Here is a 21,068-nt window from a genome sequence, read left to right as displayed (position 1 = left end):
AAATGTGCAAGTCAGGGTTTTAGGTCATTACAGAAAACAGTAAATAGTCTTATGTAAAATAATCCAATTTATCATGAGAAACGAAGGGTAAGATTTAGAATCTCGACTCTGCGGATACTATATCTCAATTCAAGGGTAACCTGCTTCCCTTTGAAGACCTGTAAATATAGAGCCTCTTTGAAGCTTAAGTAGTCTGCTAATATAGTTCTCGGTGGATATTTTGTTTTCACGGTCAGTTCTGATTGGCCCAGGTATAAACATCAACAGGAAGTCTTCGTTAGAATTGTGAAGATTGAGGATTGGTAGCATTTAATCATTTCTTCTCTGCACTGAATAATTGAACTAAATGTTTTCCAAAAAAATAATTAATTTCATGGCTCCTGAATTCTCATACCTGTTTCATAATTAAGGAGGAGGAATAAGTGATTGAAAAGGTGCCTTCTGCACCTGATTTCTTTAGTATAAGATAGCTTCCCTTATTGTGAAGGTGAACAAGGGATGAGTCAGGGCTTGCATTTCGACATTTCTTTGGTGAGGAATACCTCATTTTCCTGTCAAGGTCGCGTTATAGACTTATAGACTTTGCAAAATTCCAGCTCCCAATTTCTGACTTAAAGTTGGCACATGGCAAGCAGATAACAGTTCTGTCATATTCCATAGGTGGACCCCATGAAATGGCCATTTTCATTTTTCCTGAGCCTGAGGCATATTTTGCAGAGACTGTCACACAAAGGTCACTGTTAGTGTTTTTAGTACTACCATTCGTAGTCTGTGTTTCTTTGTGATTAAAAGCTAATGGCTCAGGTATGAGCTAATGGCTTTTAATTAATGGATTGCTGCAATAGTATTAGATTGTTATATCATCATAGGCAAGAAAGATACATAATTGAGTTGTAATGATTATGCCTTTATTTTTATGTTGATCTGTACAGAGCAGGAACCTGTCAGTATTTTTCATGGTGCTGCCAACACTGTATCATCTGTAGGTTGACTCTCTACCACCAAACTCTTGCTTTCAGGTTTGCTAATAGCACTTATTCTTTCTGTTTCATGTATTTGCTCAGCAAATATTAACTGAACACTTACTATGATCTAGGCAGGATGCTAGATGCTGGGGGAGAGAGAGTGCAAGTGGTGAGGAAAAGCACTCTTGCCCTCTTAATTAATTAGAGAGACAGACAGACAGACATTAATCAAATATGCACCCGAGTATATAATTATAAACTGTAATGAATGCTGTGAAGGAAGGCGGGGAGTAAAACTGGGGCCTGGTTTCCTGGCAAATGAATAATAGGTACCCAAGCGACTCCAGTCTGCCTGGTGGCTTTATCTGGACATCTTCCGCTGATGGGCTCACATGATGGAATGTGCAGAATTAGTAGTTTATTAGCAGCCCTCTCCCTCTTCCCCGGCATGCTCTCGGGATGCCTCGCATCTGAGCTCCCCCTGCCCTCAGTAGGACCAAGGAGATCAGGCCGTATTTCCTTCCTGAGCCATCTTGCTGGGAGACCTTGGATAAAGAAAGGACAAAAAGAAACTGGGCTCCTTCCTAGTCCTTCCTGAAAACTCTCTCACGGGGTTTTAAGACTTAGTTCAGAGTGAGTTACCCAATTTTAGATGTACCTTAATTCAAGTGCAAAGAAAATGGATGCTTTCAAAAGCTGATTATTTGACACTCTGGATTACCTGGAGTTCTTCTCCCCTCCATTAGAGTGAATGATTGCGAGAGTTGTTTGTTCCAGCTTCTCTGTCAGGGAGGGAACCTGCATGCGGACACTTAAAAATTCTGTGCTGTCCCTTTCAGCATTTCCCATAGAAGTGAATAATCATGCTGTACCTATCTGCAGGTTTTGTTTTGCTTTTTTTTCTAATTAAGTAAGGCATCCCTAAATCTTTGTTTTGAGAAAGCTTCTTTACTCAGTGAACTAATAGCATTGAACTGGTGGCAACACTTGTAGGACAAGATACAGGTAACTTCAAGAACTGTGCCGTCAAAGATAAGTATGGTGGACCTTGCAGTTTAACTGGAAAAGGGCTACTTTTTTACTCTGTGTTAAACTAGTGTATCATTTTTTCAGGAATTGCCCTGGTGTAACAGAGAAGGCCTTTTTCTTTCTTGGGGAGTTGATCAGGTTTACTTGGTGTTAGTGAATAATAGAGTGGGTTTCCTTTAACCTCTCAGGACCTTGCTTAGTTTTTCTCTTCTCACCGTTAGAGCCGCTTCTATGAAGTATACATTTATAAATCATTCTGAAAATTCTCGATCTCAACCTTGCCTTCCATTAATGCCCTTGAAGTGGAAGAAAAAGAAATAAGCTCTATGTATCTACTTAAGTGTTAGAGGAGGAATAATTTTTCAAGTATTGAAATATCTAATTAGGTGACAGCAGTCTCTGCAGTGTGACAAGGTGAATACACTGTTATGGGTACTTAGCATGACCTGGAGGTCTCCATCCGCTGCCATGCGAGTTCTCTTATATCTACTGGGGGACCCCAGGTTGAAATGGCGTTGTGCACAAATAGGATTGAACATGCTAACTTATGAAATTGGACTACTGTCTAAAGCACATTGGTACGCAATCTCTTAAATTCATAACTGCATAAGAAAACATAGAATACTAATTTGCTGTTATTCCCTTGTAGGATATTTCATTAAGAGATCTATTACCCAGTGCTTCAGTCTCTTGATCTGTAAGAAGGTGATAGGAACAGGACCTGTAGCCTAGATTTGTTGTGAGGATCACATAGGAAAGTTTATCTAAAGCACTTAGAACGCTCCCTGGGACATAGTAAGTGCTCAGTAAATATTAGTTATTTTATCAATCAATTCTGTGGTATAGATGGAGGATCATGATTGTTGAAATGTGGTTATAGGTTTTTCTGAAAATAAAATCTTCTTTTTCCCCTTACTGTATGTTCTCTGTGGTGTTGAGAAAATAAATGGCCACCATTTTTTTCTAGGTGAGGATCGATTAGATATTATTAGGTAGAATGTCTTTTAGGACAACGACAGGCTCCTTGGCTGTTGAGGCCTGCAGTGGGAAATGAGGATTTCTTATTTTTGGCAGACTCTCCTTCCCTCTTTCTCCCCAGATCCTACAAAGAGAATTTTCTAATTATTTGGCCTATAATATCCAAACAATAAGGTATTTCTTACAGAGATTTAGGGTATGTCTTTCCTTAAGCTGTGGTTGGGAGCCCATGCCAGCCCCCTGCCCCCAAACCTACTGCTGAAAAGTCTGGTCATTTAAGAGGTTCAGCTTCCCCAGCTATTGACTTCAGGCCAGAAATAAAGTATAAAGTATTTAATCCCCTTCCCCCAAATCTTTCACTGGGGTGTATACCAACAGAACTACACCCTTGGTATTTATTGTGACATTTCTTGGAAACCCATGATACTAATGAGAACATAGAGAATCCATGGGGGAGTGCTGTGTCAAATGTCTTTTTCATCATGGTCTTTCTTTCTGAAACTTATTCTATTCTCTTTCTCTCTCATCAAACACTGTTACACGTGAATCTGTGATGTTTTGGAGGGGGGGCCTTTCTGGCATAGTATATTGGTCAATATAGTGATAGGAAATGTGTTTTTCTTTTTCTTTTAGATAGCCAGCAATTAGAGAAAAGCCCCTTGGTATAATTTTCAGTGAAAAGAGCATCAAATGCGAAGTAGTAATGTTATTGAGGCATTTATTTTAAATTCAAGTTACTCTCCACTCCTTCTCAATTCTTTTGTCTCTTTTCCCCGAAGATGATTAGCTTATTGCAGTTTTCCTCCACAAGGAGATTTTTGTAGGTGAAAGAAAGGTTCTAAGGCAATTCTGCGCATTTGAGTGTAGTGACTATTGTAAAGGTAGGTGAACACAATGCCGTGATGGTTAGATTTATTTGATAAGTTCAGTGTCAAAATGGGTGAAACCAGAAATTTGGATCCAAGTCCAGCTTAACTGGATTGACCAGTTACTTGAGTCAAAATGTTGGAATTGGTTTTCTCTGCAAGGCACAACTTAAGTAATGTGCAATTGCCTGTTAATTTGATATTCTTGGGTATTTTTTTATTGCCTGATCACCTATCTAAATGCTCACAGGTCCTCTTAAGTGACAGTAAAAATAACCCAAGTGGTTTCTGAAAATCTTAGGTTTCCCTCGAAGCAGAATGAGTCTTTAAGATGCAGACACATTTGAATGATGTTTCAGCATATTATAACAACACCTGCTGGGGGGATAAACTGTGTTCACTTTATAATATAGATTGTAAAATATTTGGTACAAAGCTGTTTTCTTTACAGAGTGAGGCTGTGTCCTATGTTGTGGTAATCTGCATAAAGTACCCCACTGAGGCCCATTTTCTTGAATTCAGCTTCCACAGGGTTTTCATGTTTGGGGATTCCTTTCCCTCCTCACCGTGTTGTTGATTATTTTATACAGCCTCTGCAAGGAAAGTGGATAGCTGTGCACATAGCTTTGTTCATGAACATTCCTGAAGGAAGGGTATGAACTGACATCGGCTTTAACCGGGAAGCCAAATTGTCTTTCGTTAGGAGTAATTTGCTTCACATCCGATTCCATAATTACATTCCTCCCTCCCCCCACCCCCATGAGGGTAATTAGTTCTCAACTCTTTGTGGGTAGGAAGAAGCCAGTACAGAGTTGCTTATTCCTGATTAGTGGATGAACTGCAGTCGGTTTTGTTTTTTTGTGTTTGTTTTAATCAGTGGAAATAAGCTCAGGCATCAGCCGGCAATATTGATAGGATGTGTTTGCAGTCACGTGCTGCAGACTCACTGTATATGAAACTCTCTCAGGCAGCCGTGGCCACATCAGCCGCAAGCCATCCCACCAGGTGCTGAGTCTGTCCCAGGTTACTCCAATATCGCAGTACCGGTCACAGTCTGTTTGGAGTTGATCTTGAGCAACACACAAAGGGAATTTTGGCAGGGGAAGAGAATCGAGGGTTAAGCACTAGTTTGATGTGAGAATGTGGGTTTCTGAAAGCATACCAACCAGAGATTGTCCCCAAACTGAAGGAATTCAAAGCATGATGGGAGAACTTGACACCTCTTGCTGTAGAGTAGACTGCCATCTGGCTTCCACCTCCTAGAATGACATAGCCGAACCGGGTATAAGTACAGGGCACGCAAGGGAAGTCTCATAGAGCACCAGTTCAGTGAGGAACGTGTGTGTGCTCTTAACTCTTTTATGACTTGCACGTATATTGTCACCTAATTAAAATAATGATAATTGATTGTGTGTATGCTAAGTGGAAAGTGTTGTTCTTGGTGCATTCATTCATTCATTCATTCATCCTTCAAATATTTATTTAGTTCCTTTTAAGTGCCAGGACCCCTTGTAGGTGTGGGAATACATGAGTGAACAAAACAGACAGAAATCCCTGACTTCGTAACCTTATGAAGCAGCTTTCAGACAGTGCTATAGCCAGTTTTATATAGACATAAAAGAATAGCCCTTGGACTATCATTGATTCTTTTACATTGTGGAAATTGACACTCTCAGTGGATATTACATGTAACATTGGATTGTACATCTTGAAATAGTGATCCAGTCCTGCAGCAGCCCCATGAGGTAGGGACCGCTACTGTCCCTGTTTTACAGAAGAGAGAACCAAGACACAGAGACTTGCTCGAGATCACACAGCTAAGTACTCTTGCACTTAGTGACAGAGCTGGCATTCAAACGCAGTTCATCTAATTCCAGAGCCAACTTTCTTAAGTCTGGTATTACATTGCTTCTCAAATTTGATACCAGATAGAAATTTAAAAATTAGTTTAGGGCTTCCCTGGTGGCGCAGTGGTTGGGAATCTGCCTGCCAATGCAGGGGACACGGGTTCGAGCCCTGGTCTGGGAAGATCCCACATGCCGCGGAGCAGCTGGGCCCGTGAGCCACAATTACTGAGCCTGCGCGTCTGGAGCCTGTGCTCCACAACAAGAGAGGCCGCAATGGTGAGAGGCCCGCGCACCGCGATGAAGAGTGGCCCCGACTTGCCGCAACTAGAGAAAGCCCTCGCACAGAAACGAAGACTCAACACAGTCATAAATAAATAAATAAATAAATAAAAGAACGTGAATTTCTTTAAAAAAAAAAAAAATTAGTTTAGAGGATTTTAAGTAATGGAAAGGCCTGATTATGAGGCAGTTTTTAGATAACACCCTATCTAGTCTATAGCATATTCACAGAAGAGTATTCTTTAGAATAGTTTTGATTCTGTTATTTATGGTCCTTCAAGCTTTTTAATGTACTATTCATTGAAATAGTGATCCAGTTCCACTAGCTAGATATTGGAAATTGGCTTATTCATGGTCTCATCTGATTTTCTTTGTTGGCCAAATTTGTAGCTAATTTCTGATTTGTATGGAAAGAATGGTGGGATTAATTGACTTTCTCCCATTAATTAAAAGAGTTGCCTGAATATAGTGCCTGAGAATTCCAAAAATGAAATCTTCAGGGAGGCTGGTAGCAGGGATGGTTCCTTTTCTGAGCCTTTCTGCCATTGTTCTCTGGATCCCTAGCCCAGACACAGGGATGCTTTTCCGTGATGGTCATTTCTTTTGAGCTTGTAAATATTTTCAGTTTGGGGTGGCATAAATAGAAAATTAAATTCTTGGGAAATCATAACCAAGGAGAGCATTTCATTTCCTACTCTTTGGTAGAAGTGCTACATTTTTTATGCCTTGTGCTTTGGCATACTTATATACATGTATTTTTTGCAAGAAAATTATCAAACAACTTAAAAATTTCAGACATTTATGGGAACTGCCCTTCTTCAGTATGGACAAAAGGCTGGATTTTCAACACTAAACATTTTCTGTAAAAGCTGTTTTGTCAAGAGACAACTGAGTTATTTTCATGGGAAGCAAAAATGTATTACACAATCAATGCCTTAAGTAAACAAAGTGGAGTTAATATTGATTCTGTATCATTATGTATATTTTTAATTAACTAAAGAGCTCAGGGGAGGAAAGCTCATTTTCTTAAATGTCTTGATAAAGGAAATGACTAAAGTTTGTTTGTTTGTTTGTTTTTCTTCTAATCACACCACACAGAATAACTTTAAGGATTCTGTAAAGGTGATGTTAAGGATTTCACTTGTCGAAGAGGTCGTTATAAATGTAAGAAATTTTAGACTATTTTGTGTTTCTTGCAGATGAGGCTCTCTCTGTCTCTCTCCGGTATGTACAAAATGTGACATAATCCTAGCTTTTCATTTAGGCTGCCTTTGAGGCACATAAAGGTTAATGGGCTAAGATATTGGAATATTTAAGAAATGGAGGATGACAGAATTTTTCATGAGATCACAGTATCTGCATCAAATTTCCCCATATACCTACTGTGGAAATACTGTATATTATGAAAGCCAATTAGGTAGAATGATAAAAATTCAGAGAACTCACAGAATTTTGTATGATTTTGTATTTTTATCACCCAAGAGCGGTTCAGAATTCATTCTTGAGGGGACATTTTTAGAAAACTTGCTAAGGGAATGGGAAAATTGAGCTGATTACGTCAGGATTTGTCTTCATAGTGCCAAACACAAGGACATTTGGGATTCTGACCTCTGTCCCGATGCTGCCACATCTTAAGCTGTTGGGGTCCTGGAAGACACAGTCCACCCATCTCTAGTGGGCCAGGCCTGAGTCACACCTGGCTTTTGCTGACTCCCTGCAACTTGCCAATAAAGTACGCATTTTGTCTTGTCTCAGAGAGTGAAGAGAAACACAAAGAAAAGGCATTAATTCCTAAGCTTTGTTGGATGATGATAAGCAGTAATGAATGAGTGTTATATACCACCAAGTTGCCATGAGGTCCTTCCTGTACCCACTTTCTTGGTTTACACGTAACATTTGACATTGTTTTGCAGAAGGCTGAAGAGAATGCTGAGGGGGAGGAGTCTGCCCTGGGACCAGATGGAGAGGTAAGGGATTTTGCATCCATTTCTGCTGTGTTCTGTTGAATGATACCCTGCCATACCCTGCTGCACCATTCTCTGTGTATACTGATTTTATTTTGTGCTCTGCTATTCATTTTTTTTTAACATCTTTATTGGAGTATAATTGCTTTACAATGGTGTATTAGTTTCTGCTTTACAACAAAGTGAATCAGCTATACATATACATATATCCCCATATCTCCTCCCTCTTGCATCTCCCTCCCACCCTCCTTATCCCACCCCTCTAGGTGGTCACAAAGCACCGAGCTGATCTCCCTGTGCTATGTGGCTGCTTCCCACTAGCTACCTATTTTACATTTGGTAGTGTATATATGTCCATGCCACTCTCTCACTTCGTCCCAGCTTCCCCTTCCCCTTCCCCGTGTCCTCAAGTCCATTCTCTACATCTGCGTCTTTATTCCTGTCCTGCCCCTAGGTTCTTCAGAACCATTTTTTTTCTTTTTTTTTTTAGATTCCGTATATATGTGTTAGCATATGGTATTTGTTTATCTCTTTCTTTTTTTTTTTTTAACATCTTTATTGGAGTATAATTGCTTTACAGTGGTGTGTTAGTTTCTGCTTTATAACAAAGTAAATCAGTTATACATATACATATATCCCCATATCGCTTCCCTCTTCATCTCCCTCCCTTCCACCCTCCCTATCCCACCCCTCTAGGTGGTCACAAAGCACCAAGCTGATCTCCTTGTGCTATGTGGCTGCTTCCCACTAGCTGTCTATTTTACATTTGGTAGTGTATATATGTCCATGCCACTCTCTCACTTTGTCACAGCTTACCCTTCCCCCTCCCCATGTCCTCAAGTCCATTCTCGAGTAGGTCTGTGTCTTTATTCCTGTCCTGCCCCTAGGTTCTTCATGACCATTTTTTTTTCTTAGATTCCATATATATGTGTTAGCATACGGTATTTGTTTATCTCTTTCTGACTGACTTCACTCTGTATGACAGACTCTAGGTCCATCCACCTCACTGCAAATAACTCAATTTCATTTCTTTTTATGGCTGAGTAATATTCCATTGTATATATGTGCCGCATCTTCTTTATCCATTCATCTGTCGATGGACACTTAGGTTGCTTCCATGTCCTGGCTATTGTAAATAGAGCTGCAATGAACATTGTGGTACATGACTCTTTTTGAATTATGGTTCTCTCAGGGTATATGCCCAGTAGTGGGATTGCTGGGTTGTATGGTAGTTCTATTTTTAGTTTTTTAAGGAACCTCCATACTGTTCTCCATAGTGGCTGTATCAATTTACATTCCCACCAACAGTGCAAGAGGGTTCCCTTTTCTCCACACCCTCTCCAGCATTTATTGTTGGTAGATTTTTTGGTGATGGCCATTCTGACCAGTGTGAGGTGATACCTCATTGTAGTTTTGATTTGCATTTCTCTAATGATTAGTGATGTTAAGCATTCTTTCATGTGTTTGTTGGCCATCTGTCTATCTTCTTTGGAGAAATGTCTGTTTAGGTCTTCTGCCCATTTTTGGATTGGGTTGTTTGTTTTTTTGATATTGAGTTGCATGAGCTGCTTGTAAATTTTGGAGATTAATCCTTTGTCAATTGCTTCATTTGCAACTATTTTCTCCCATTCTTAGGGTTGTCTTTTCGTCTTGTTTATGGTTCCCTTTGCTGTGCAAAAGCTTTTCAGTTTCATTAGGTCCCATTTGTTTATTTTTGTTTTTATTTCCAGTTTCTCTAGGAGGTGGGTCAAAAAGGATCTTGCTGTGATTTATGTCATAGAGTGTTCTGCCTATGTTTTCCTCTAAGAGTTTGATAGTGTCTGGCCTTACATTTAGGTCTTTAATCCATTTTGAGTTTATTTTTGAGTATGGTGTTAGGGACTGTTCTGATTTCATTCTTTTACATGTAGCTGTCCAGTTTTCCCAGCCCCACTTATTGAAGAGGCTGTCTTTTCTCCATTGTATATTCTTGCCTCCTTTGTCAAAAATAAGGTGACCACATGTGCGTGGGTTTATCTCTGGGCTTTCTATCCTGTTCCGTTGATCTATATTTCTGTTTTTGTGCCAGTACCATACTGTCTTGATTACTGTAGCTTTGTAGTATAGTCTGAAGTCAGGGAACCTGATTCCTCCAGCTCTGTTTTTCTTTCTCAAGATCACTTTGGCTATTCGGGGTCTTTTGTGTTTCCGTACAAATTGTGAAATATTTTGTTCTAGTTCTGTGAAAAATGCCAGTGGTAGTTTGATAGGGATTGCATTGAATCTGTAGATTGCTTTGGGAAGTATAGTCATTTTCACAATGTTGATTCTTCCAATCCAAGAATATGGTACATGTCTCCATCTGTTTGTATCATCTTTAATTTCTTTCATCAGTGTCTGATAGTTTTCTGCATACAGGTCTTTTGTCTCCTTAGGTAGGTTTATTCCTAGGTATTTTATTCTTTTTGTTGCAATGGTAAGTGGGAGTGTTTCCTTAATTTCTCTTTCAGATTTTTCATCATTAATGTATATAGGAATGCAAAAGATTTCTGTGCATTAATTTTGTGTCCTGCTACTTTACCAGATTCTTTGATTAGCTCTAGTAGTTTTCTGGTAGCATCTTTAGGATTCTCTATGTATAGTATCATGTCATCTGCAAACAGTGACAGCTTTACCTCTTCTTTTCCGATTTGGATTCCTTTCATTTCTTTTTCTTCTCTGATTGCTGTGGCTAAAACTTCTAAAACTATGTTGAGTAATAGTGGTGAGAGTGGACAACCTTGTCTTGTTCCTGATCTTAGGGGAAATGGTTTCAGTTGTTCACCATTGAGAACGATGTTGGCTGTGGGTTTGTCATATATGGCCTTTATTATGTTGAGGTAAGTTCCCTCTATGCCTACTTTCTGGAGGGTTTTTATCATAAATGGGTGTTGAATTTTGTCAAAAGCTTTTTCTGCATCTATTGAGATGGTCATATGGTTTCTCTCTGCTATTCATTTTTAAGTAAAAATAGTAGTACATTAGCATGGTAGAAAATTAGAATAGTATGAAAGGGTACACTGAAAAGTAATCTTCCATCTCAGACTGCCAATCAACTGATACGAAGTTTCTTATGTACCACTCCAGAAATTGTCTGTGCACATATAAGCATGTGTTTATGAATATACAGAATGTGTAAAAATCTTAAGTGATTCTATAATTACATTTTCCCCGTCGATGATACAGAAGCAGAAAATATGACCCAGTTTCCTTCATTTACTTTGAAATTTCATAACTCTGTAAGCCAAACAGTTTGCGTATTTGGTAGCTTATTTTTTGCCATATTCTGTAGGCTTACCCTATAGCTTCTATTTGTAGATTCATCAGCGTATTTCTAAATTTTATTTCCTAGTATTTCGAATATTCTGAATCACGAGAATACAATGATTGATTTATTGGATGTTTTTTCCTCTGAAAACTCAAAAGTTCTCTGCCAGTGATTCACAGGAGCAGGCTTCCCCCCGGAGCGGGATGGGAAGGGCGTTTGTTTCAAACTTCCTTCTCCTTTCACAGATTCTGAAAAATCTGCCTGGAGGATTGGGGTGGGTGGAGGGTTGCCTCTTCCCCTTCTGGAATCGCAGTGCACACGAGACGTATTATGAATGTGAACAGCCTGGTGGCAGGAAAAAGGTTGAAACCACTATTCTGTGCAGAAATCTCTTGAACAATAAATATTACTTAACCACTATAATTCATCACAAGGAAAGAAAAGATCAGGATAAATGTCTAATGTGTAAGAAACACTCAGTGGGCTGTTATGGGGGAAGAATACTATATATTAGAGCACTTAGAACCACCCTTACTTAAGCATGCCTCACATCAGTCCGTAACTAATAAGCACACAGGGAGAGATTTAACGTGTTAGTGTGATAGCTCTCTTATCTCATGTTATCTCCTGGGAAAGTAAGCTCCTGATCTTGGGCCTGTGACATACACTTTTTTTTTAATCTTAACACATGTGTTTTCTGTTTGCTGAAGTGGGCAAAGTAGATGTCTTACCTGGTTTGTTTTGAAATAATGTTCTGATTACATTCTGCTGTGCTCATTCAGTGTTTTTGCCAAAGTTCTAATTCCAGCTACAGTGATTTCCAGTTTTCTTTGAGGCATGACACAAACAATAAAACAAGCTCTATTATAATAGTTCAAGATAATGGAATATGATTTTTCCAAGGGCGATGGTAGCGAATGGTAGATTTCCTACTTTATCGCGTGAGCGTGTAGATGACCTTCTACGTTAATAAGGAAGAAGCATTGTCTTGACATGCAAAGTAACGGTGTTCACAGCCATTGCTTCAGCACACATAAAAGGAAAAAAATGTCTGGAGTAAGCCTTCTCTTTTTTTTAAGGTTGTTTTTGTGGATAATTGCTAATATATTGTTTCTTATTCTGGCAGTGCTTTGTTAAGGGAGAAGGGGGAAAGAACCAATATTTGGGGTGAAGGAGGTGGTCATTTCCTATAAGATATTAGAAGATAACCTACAGTATACTGCTTTTCCTATCATTTTAATTTAACTCCAAATGAGAATAATTTAGAAAAAATTCTTTGGAATTAATGGGTTGCCTAAACGTCTCACCTGGGGGTCTGCTCCTAGAAGTACAGTCACCCTGTAATCAGTAGCATTCATTTGCATAGGATTACTCCATTTTTAGGCCTTTTTAAACAGTTCGTTCTCTGAAGTAGGTTAAGCACAACCTCTGCAGTTTCACTTATTCTCTTAATTTTCTGAGCAAGCCATTTTTCGTTGAGAGTCTAATAACGAACTTCAGCTCAGACTTGGTCAATTTGCCAGATTTCCAATGAGCAGAGCCTTTTGCTTTATCACAGGTCCCCATGATTGGGCTTGGTACCTGGTGGTTTGGTTTTGGATAAATGACATTGTTTCTGCAGAAGCCAAACCAGCCATAATGAGATGATACAAGTTACAATACCTTTTCCTTTTTTCCATTATTCTCTCTGAAACCATGACTTTGCAGTAGTCCTTATCTGGAGGGGATTATTTGGGGGTTGGGGGTTCTTAGCTGCAAATGACAAAAATCAACTCTGCCTGATTTAAGTAAGAAGGGAACATATTAATAGGATATCGGGTGAGTCATCGGAACCCTGGAAGCCTGGAGAAGCTGACTGGGGACTGCGCTATTATTTCAGTGATATGTTACCGTAGTGTACCCTACAGCTGCTTAGTGAGGACATGGCCGGCCTTGGGAGTGGGCACAGCCAATACCACTGTACTGGCACTGCTGCCACTGTTGTCTGCCCTCCTACCAGTGTGCCTGTTGGCCCCCGCTTCCTTCTAGGTCCTAATTCAGAGCCTTGGTGAATGCGCCCAGCTGGTGGAGCTTAGGTCTTGTGCCAGTTCCTTTGCTGCAAGGGAGGCCAGTGTTTTCAGTTTCTTTGGTAGGAGGTGACCTCCCACTTCCCACCAGGACTCATCAGGTGATGAAATTTCTAATCGCGGGAAAGGATTTCAAATGCTGGGCAGCCAAAAGGCCGAGAAACATCCAGCACAGAATTGGGTGAATGTCTTAACACGAAGCGGCATTATGTCTTTTCTCCTCTCTAGCCCATAGATGAGAGCAGCCAGATGAGTGACCTCCCTGTCAAAGTGACTCACACAGAAACCGGCAAGGTCCTCTTTGGCCCAGAAGCACCCAAAGCAAGTCAGCTGGACGCCTGGTTGGAAATGAATCCTGGGTATGGCACTAAAGCAGAATTATTGGTGTTCTTTGATTTTTTAGGTTTTTGTGGTCCTTGTAGAATCTGGGAACTAAAACAGCATGACCTTTGCTGAACTGCTTAAAGTTATTACCTGCATTTGTACATAGAATGTGCCATATATTTGTGTATAAACACACACACACGCACACACACAGTTTTATGATTTAAAAAGCTAAGCCTCCTCTTCCTCCCCACTCCTTTTCTTGTAGTTACGAAGTTGCCCCTAGATCGGACAGTGAAGAGAGTGATTCTGATTATGAGGAGGAGGTACGTATATATCTCTGTTTGGAGTTCATTGGCTGGAAAGTTCACGGGGAAGCACCTGTGTCCTTCTTTCTCTTCGTCCTCCAGTTTTGGCCGTCGGGTGACAGCTGGGGCTGAGGGTTTGACAGAGCTTTGCTGGTGCATGACTAGTAGCACAGTGACGTCTCGGGGGCTCCCGGCGAATGTGGAAGCTTGGTGAATTCTAAATTTATTTGAAACCAAGAAGAGAGAAGCTGGCATTAAATTGGAGATGGTAGAAAGGTCTTCTGAGGAAAATTGGAGATGGATTACTTTGGGAAAGGCAATTCCATGCTTCTAAGTCATTTACACTGAGGGTTAACAGCCTAAAAAATGTCTGAAGTTCTTTAGTCCTTGGGCCTGTTTGAAGCTGTAAGTCTGGAAACTTAGACCAAAAGGGCAACATGCACTTGGTTTAATGGGTTTATTGATCCTCTTGGGTTTTTTCTTTAAATGTGATTCTTGCTTGAATTCTTTGGACATACTTGTTAGCCACATTTCTCAGTCTTTTGGAAGGAATACTCAATATATCCAGAACCTAAAATGGTGATCTTGAATACTTTTAATGGAGATTAAGGAATAATAAAGGTATCTTTTAGATCAACTTTAAAATCCTTAACAATTACAAATAGAAGGATTAAAAGATTTTTATCTCCTTTATTAGAGCATTGTTAGCGTATAGTCATTAAATCTGATGTTTACCAGTGTGGGGGAATCTTGGTTCAAAGAATGCCATGGCCGGAGCAGAGCAGCCTTACCAATAACAGTTCACCAGAATTTTAAGACCATTGTTATTTTCTTCTGTTTTGTGGACCTGTGTTTTCTAAATTAATCTACCATGGACACTTACTGGTTTTGCAGAGAGGAAAGATAACAGAAGTTACTTTTTTTTTTTAGAAAAAAAGCATGCTGTTACCAAGCAAATACTTTTGGAGGCATGCTTTTTTTTTTTTTTTTTTTTTTTTAATAGGCTACTCTTTCTCTGAGATACTTGAAACTTACAAAATCAATTTTTAAAATGTCTCTTGTTTACTCGGATGAATGGGCCCATAAATGATCCATTGGAAGAATCTTCTCATTGAGTCTGAGAGCCAGGGAGGGACAGAGATGAGGTAAAGAAGGCTGCTCAACCCACAGGTGCCCTCCTGAGACTGGCAACTGCACACAGCTCCAGAGAGCTGGGACTAGAGTGAACTCTGACCTGGGGGTCCGGAGACCAGGTCCCCATCTCATGGCGAGTCATGTCCCCTCTCGGTGCTCACCTGGATGTGAAGGAGCTGTGCCAACTCCTCAGTTTACCCCTTGTGGCTCAGTGATCTGTGGTCATAGATTTGATTTTCTACATTACTATCATGTCAGCTTGTATTGTTTCATTCAAGCCTGATGGAAAAGCATGGTTCTTTTTAAGCCTACTTTTAAAGGAAATTCTCCTGGATTATCTGGAAAGATTCAGCCTTCAACACCAGTGGGTAGTAGTGGGCATTATGAATATTTAGTGAAGCTTTTCAACAGGCCAGCAGAACAAAGTACACAGTTGAGAGGTGGGGAGGTGATGAATCCTTTGCCATGTTATTGACAGTTTTAATCTAAATAGCCAGAAATGTGGGCTGTGAAGTGGCCACAGAAAGCACACACAGAAGGCCATGTGCTTACAAGCTCCAGTCTCTCCACTGTGAAGACGTGTGGGACCATCCAAGGCCCACTGGCATCATCAGAGAGAAGGACAATACTAAGATCTCTTCAGTTGGCTTTGGAGAGAAGGGTATAGAAGGTCACTAAGTTAGCAAGAGCAGATATGGTCTACAGGACTCTCTGATGACCAAATAATGATAAATATCCATCTTTCTGGCATGATTTTTACATATTTATTCTTGGGAGCAAGGGTTCCAGGGGACCCTCAGAGGGTTCCTTTTGTTCTTTCATTCAGTGATGTAAACAGCAATGGAGAGGTAGGTATTGCCTGGTGTAAGTAAGGGTTAAGTTTACGTCCTCCCTCAGTTGTGTGCACCTCACTTGTGAAGTAGAATACTATTCACTCTCTTTTCAGAAATCGCCAAGCCTAGGGATTCCCTCGTTAAAAGGGAATCACCCCCATATCTTTGTTCCTTCCCCAGGATGAAGAGGAAGAGTCCAGTAGGCAGGAAACGGAAGAGAAAATACTTCTGGATCCAAACAGTGAAGAGGTTTCCGAGAAGGACGCTAAGCAGATCATCGAGTATGTGTCTCTCAGAGTTTTGTCTCTTGCAAATGCATTTCGTGAGGGTTGCGCTTTATGGATTTTCTTTTAGAGAAGTTTGTCTAAGGAAGGAAGCCGACCTCACGCCCGTGCTCCGCTCGAAACGCCGCCGTCAGAGGTCACCAGAGTGTCCCGCTGCTCGGCTCCCCCCTTCCGCCCTCCCCCACTTCATGACTTCCTCGCTCCCGGGCTCCTCGTGTGTCACGCGCTTCCGTCCCACGTGAAACCTGCCCCTCCAGCTGGCTGCCTTTCCTGCCTTCCTTAATGGCGCCAACGCCCGCCCAGAACCCCAAGTGAGAAACGTCCTCGTTGCAGCAGCTGCTCGGCCACCGACTCCCCCGGCCCAGCCTCTGAAACACCCCGGCACCCCCTGCTCCGTCCCCCGACCTGAGTGCCCAGCTCCATGCCTCACTCTGCTCGAGCTCTACATCAGTGGGCTACCCAGCTCTTTGCCTGTGTAGCTCTAGTGTTAGAAGAAAACTGTGGCGAAACACTATGCAAAATAGAACATTTTAAAGTGATGAGATTTAAAAAAAAAAAAAGCAGAAATAGACATTCTAATATTTTCTCCTTTTATTCCAGGGCTGTGTGCCCACTTCAGGAACCTTTCTTTTATTCATCTGCCCCAGCTGCTTCACTGAAGGTTTTTAAGACCCCCCTCCATGGCCCGTCACTGCCTGTAGAATAACACAGTAGTCGGTTAACAAGGCATAGAAAATGGAAGATGACCTCTCCTCTTTCCTGTCTCTTTAATGTCACCTTTGCCCCCCCCCACCACCACCTGTCTTCCAAGTTTTAGGCAGTGTTCTGTGGATAGGATTTATCTTTGTACTTCAAGGGCCTAGGACAGCTTCAGTGGCAAAGTGTGAACCTGCAGGTGTACGATTCACGCTCATAGCAGTCACTTGAGGTCGAGCGGGCCTGCGCTCAAATCCTGACGCCACCACCTTTCATGTGACCTGGGCAAATTCGTGAAGCTCTCTCAGCCTGAAGTTCTCCACAGGCATGAAGTGGGGATGGTAACAACAGCATCTACCCTGCTTGCTTTTCACGAGGATTACAGATAATGTGTTTTAGCTGCCGGGCATGAAGTAGGTGATAAATAAAGCTCTACTTCCTGCAGCTGTTTTCGGCTCTCCATTCATGCACCAACTTCTCTGTGTGTGACCCTCCACTTTCTCTGGCCCAGGACCGCTAAGCAAGACGTGGACGATGAGTACAGTATGCAGTACAGTGCCAGGGGCTCCCAGTCCTACTACACGGTGGCCCACGCCATCTCGGAGAGGGTGGAGAAGCAGTCGGCCCTCCTCATCAATGGGACCCTGAAGCATTATCAGGTAACTGGCGTGGTGTGTGTTTTCTTGGCAGGTCTCAATCTGCTACCTAATTTTGATTAGAGTACGTTGTGCGCGTGCCCATTGCTGCAGAGAGTTGACCGTGGCAAACATTTGGGGTCGCGTTGCTTCTAATAGGGCGATTCTCTCCACTGTGCCCGTAATTCTTGTTTGAGAGTGTTCCATTGTACCGTCTTCCCTAGGGCGTACCCATTTTCTCTTCTATGGCTTTGGGATGGATTGTGTTTTCAGAAATCCTGGGTTAACTTTTGGAACCCTTTTACCGTGGATCTCTTCAGAATGGAAAACCCAGCCACATTCTATGAGTGTAGGGAACATCTGTGCCTCTTTTTTGAAGTAAATGAAGTATGTATTTCTTCAAAAATTTCAGTGGTGTCTGTAGTTCAACAGTATGGATTCAGCCACCTAGGAGTCGCTATCTACTAATTTACGTGCTTTTTTTTTTTTAAGACACAGTAGAGTGGTGAGCAACCCTGCTTTGATGACAGCTAGGCTGTAAGCATAACGTGTGTTTCATTTGACCTGTCTGGAGTGAGGTCAGCTCCTGTCTTTTACCTCCTTCTACTTCACAGTGTTTCCCAAAGTGTGTTCCTTGGAACATTTGTCCCATGAGATAGACCTCAAAAAGAAAGGGAAAAAATAGGTTCTGTGGTTAAATAAATATGGGAAATACTATCAGCTAGAACTTGGATTACGGTATAATTTACTACTCCAAATTTGGATACTTACGAGAACGAACAGTGGCCCTTATCACTGATCATAGGTGTCACCCAGGACTTCCCGAGCTAACCAGACACCTGGGCACTCTAGCAATGACCCTTCTCTGTAATCCATGGTGTGCGTCAGCACACGCATGGGCTCTGCAAAAATAAATGTGTAAACTGTAACTGCGTATCAGCATCCTGCAGTGAAATAACTTTAACTTTGTATTTCCCAAATTTCTCTTGACTACCAAACTTTCTTTTCATATATCATATACCTGTTCACATCCTGTAAAATTAGGGACCTTCGGAATATGCTTTACGAAGTATATGCTTTAGGCCAACAGTTCTCAAACTCTTTGAACTTGGATCCACTAAACTCCTAAAACGTGGCACTATGTTGGCTGCCATTGCATCAGGGTGAAGGATACAGAGGCTACTACTACAGTACTGCCTTGATTTGTGTTAAAGTGCCAGCAGTTTACACCCACTACTGCTTTTGCATCATCCGTGCAAATGTCAACACAATATAAAAGTCAAATAATACCTTAGTGTTAATAAGAAAATCATTTTGACCTTGTGGATCGCCTGAAAAGGTTTTGGGGACCCTCAGGAGTCCCTGGAGCACACTTTGAGAACCACTGCTCTGGCTGTAGTAAGGTCATGTTTTCTCCAAAGACCATGCTACTTTCATGAAGTTCAAAGTTGTTTTCATCTGATTTGACCTCCCTGACATAGATGTTAACTTGTAGTTGGTTCTAATGAACTCTTGTACGTCTATATGTGGCAGGTGCATCGTTAGATTATTCGTGAATAACTTTTAACGCTACATTGATTTCCTCCTGCCATCCAGCACCTTTGAAAGCATTCTTTATCACTGTCTTCTCAAACCTACCTCCTCCTACTTGCATATGTGAATTTTATGGCCTTCTTCCTCTACTGGGCTGCTGTAGATTTCCTGAACATACCTTACTCTGCCCACCTCCGGGTTTTTGCTTCATGGAGTTTCTTCTTCCTGGTCTCTGACCATCCGTATCTACCTGATGAAATCTTTTTCATTTCTCACAAACCAACTGAAATTGTGGCTCAAAGCCTTCCCGGATCACTCTATCCATGAGTAAGCTTTCTGTCGTCTTGCTCCTTGACAAGTTTTTGTGTTGAAAATAGTTACTTAACCTTGACATAGCTGAGGCCTTCCTGCTGCTTCCTGGAAAGCCACGTAAGCTTGGCTCAATACCCAACCCCTCCAATTCCATGGTCTAGGAAAGTCCAAATCACTTCCCACTTTTTTTGTGAATTTCTAGTCCCCTCTGCTGCCAGTTTCTGCTTCTGTTTTATCTGGGATTAAGACAGATGCAAAATTCAGCCCCTTTGCCGATTTTCATTTAAAAAAAAAAAAAAATCCACTACCACTGAGTGTCCAAATGTTTCTGGCACTTAGTTGACTTTCCTAAAGGTCTGGTGCTCTCGGGATCATGTTGCAGGTGTGCATCTCCGCCCACCCACCACTAAGAGTTCCTGGCATTCCCCTTCTGCCCCTATGTCTTTTGTGCATCCCCGTGGGACCTCTTTCTGTTCCTCTCATTTCTTGGTGTTGCAGCTCTTCTGCAAAAACCTTTAGGATGATTCGGAGTCTTGCATGGTATGAGGCACCCTAAGTGGCTTATCCAAGTATTTCTTCAAACCATTGCAGTACTCTTCCCAAGAAAAATTCTGGCCCGTACAATTTTATATGTATGACATTGGCACTGCCAACCGCGTCTTGGTGCGTGAATGGCTTATCGGCTCCTCTTTGACTGCAAGCTTCTGAAGGGAGGCATGCATATTACATACCTAGGTTTCCATCTGCTATAGCTCCTTGCGTGGTCCATTTAACAAATATTGAAAGTAAAAGAATCACTTGCTTTGTTTTTACGTAAACCAAATTAAAATTAACATTTCCCTAAGCATAACTTCATTAGCAAGCTAAATTGACTTTAGCAATTATATACATATAGATAAGTAGATAGATAGATAGAAAATATATAGAGAGAGCGAGGGAGAGAGGGAGAGAGGGAGAGAGAGAGAGAGAGAGAGAGAGATGATCCTATCACTTAAACCAGAATCTGTGATAACGGTGGTGGAAGGGAATTAGTGGTTGGAGAGGGAAGTTGAACAATGTTGTATTTTCACCCAGACTGTCTTGTGTTTAACGTGGAAATCCAAAGCTGTGTCTCTGGTGCTGTGCTTTTGTACTTTAAAAATATGTTGAACATGTTTCCAGACAGTCAGCTGCCCTTGGGGAGCACTTACATTGCAAAGTTTCCATGTGGTGCCTGGGAGCTTTCTCCGCCAGGAAGTGCCCTCCTGTGGGCCCAGCAGGTGCCCCTGGCTCCCTGGTCACTCTGCTTCCTCGCTTGAGGGGATCCCACCCCGGGGGGCCGGGAGGCTCTTCATCACCAAGAAGGCTGTTTCTAATGACCTGTGATCTTTGTGCCAAACCTGCCTTCTGGTTTGTTTTTCTTTAATCCTCATGGTGGCTTTCTGTTCTTGGAGTGGTTGGAATGGATTTTCGTGTGGGTTTTCTTCATTTATAATAATTCTAGAATGTCATGTACTGTGAAATGCTAAGTAGGGATGAACGGCAAAGCTGCTTAAAGTCCCCCCAGTACGCTCCAGCCCATCATTTCTAAATCTGATTAGCACTCAGCACCTGCCAAGCATCAGGGCTGATTACAGGCTCATATATGAAATTCTCTTTGTGTTGGTGCTTCCCCTACTTTCCTACTGTGGGAAATCCGACGTACAGCACGGAGGAGTTAAGGAGGAGTTAAGAAGTCGCAGCCTCACTT

At 41.5% G+C, this 21,068-nt stretch overlaps 1 protein-coding gene across 5 annotated transcripts in view; it reads left to right on the top strand.

Annotated features, from left to right (window-relative positions):
• SMARCA2 (SWI/SNF related, matrix associated, actin dependent regulator of chromatin, subfamily a, member 2) overlaps nt 1-21,068 on the top strand; it is a 176,318-nt gene that overhangs the window by 45,659 nt on the left and 109,591 nt on the right. For all 5 annotated transcript variants that reach the window (XM_059924827.1, XM_059924823.1, XM_059924825.1 and 2 more), the window contains exons 10-14: nt 7,878-7,931; nt 13,509-13,639; nt 13,873-13,930; nt 16,060-16,160; nt 17,371-17,518. In XM_059924827.1, the coding sequence (XP_059780810.1) occupies nt 7,878-7,931; nt 13,509-13,639; nt 13,873-13,930; nt 16,060-16,160; nt 17,371-17,518 (492 nt within the window). The remainder of the gene's footprint in view (nt 1-7,877; nt 7,932-13,508; nt 13,640-13,872; nt 13,931-16,059; nt 16,161-17,370; nt 17,519-21,068) is intronic.

Source organism: Balaenoptera ricei, chromosome 6 (assembly GCF_028023285.1).
Source record: "Balaenoptera ricei isolate mBalRic1 chromosome 6, mBalRic1.hap2, whole genome shotgun sequence".
NCBI classification, from domain to species: domain Eukaryota; kingdom Metazoa; phylum Chordata; class Mammalia; order Artiodactyla; family Balaenopteridae; genus Balaenoptera; species Balaenoptera ricei.
The sequence above is the reverse complement of the archived record's forward strand: the minus strand, read 5'-3'. Positions and strand labels throughout refer to the sequence as shown.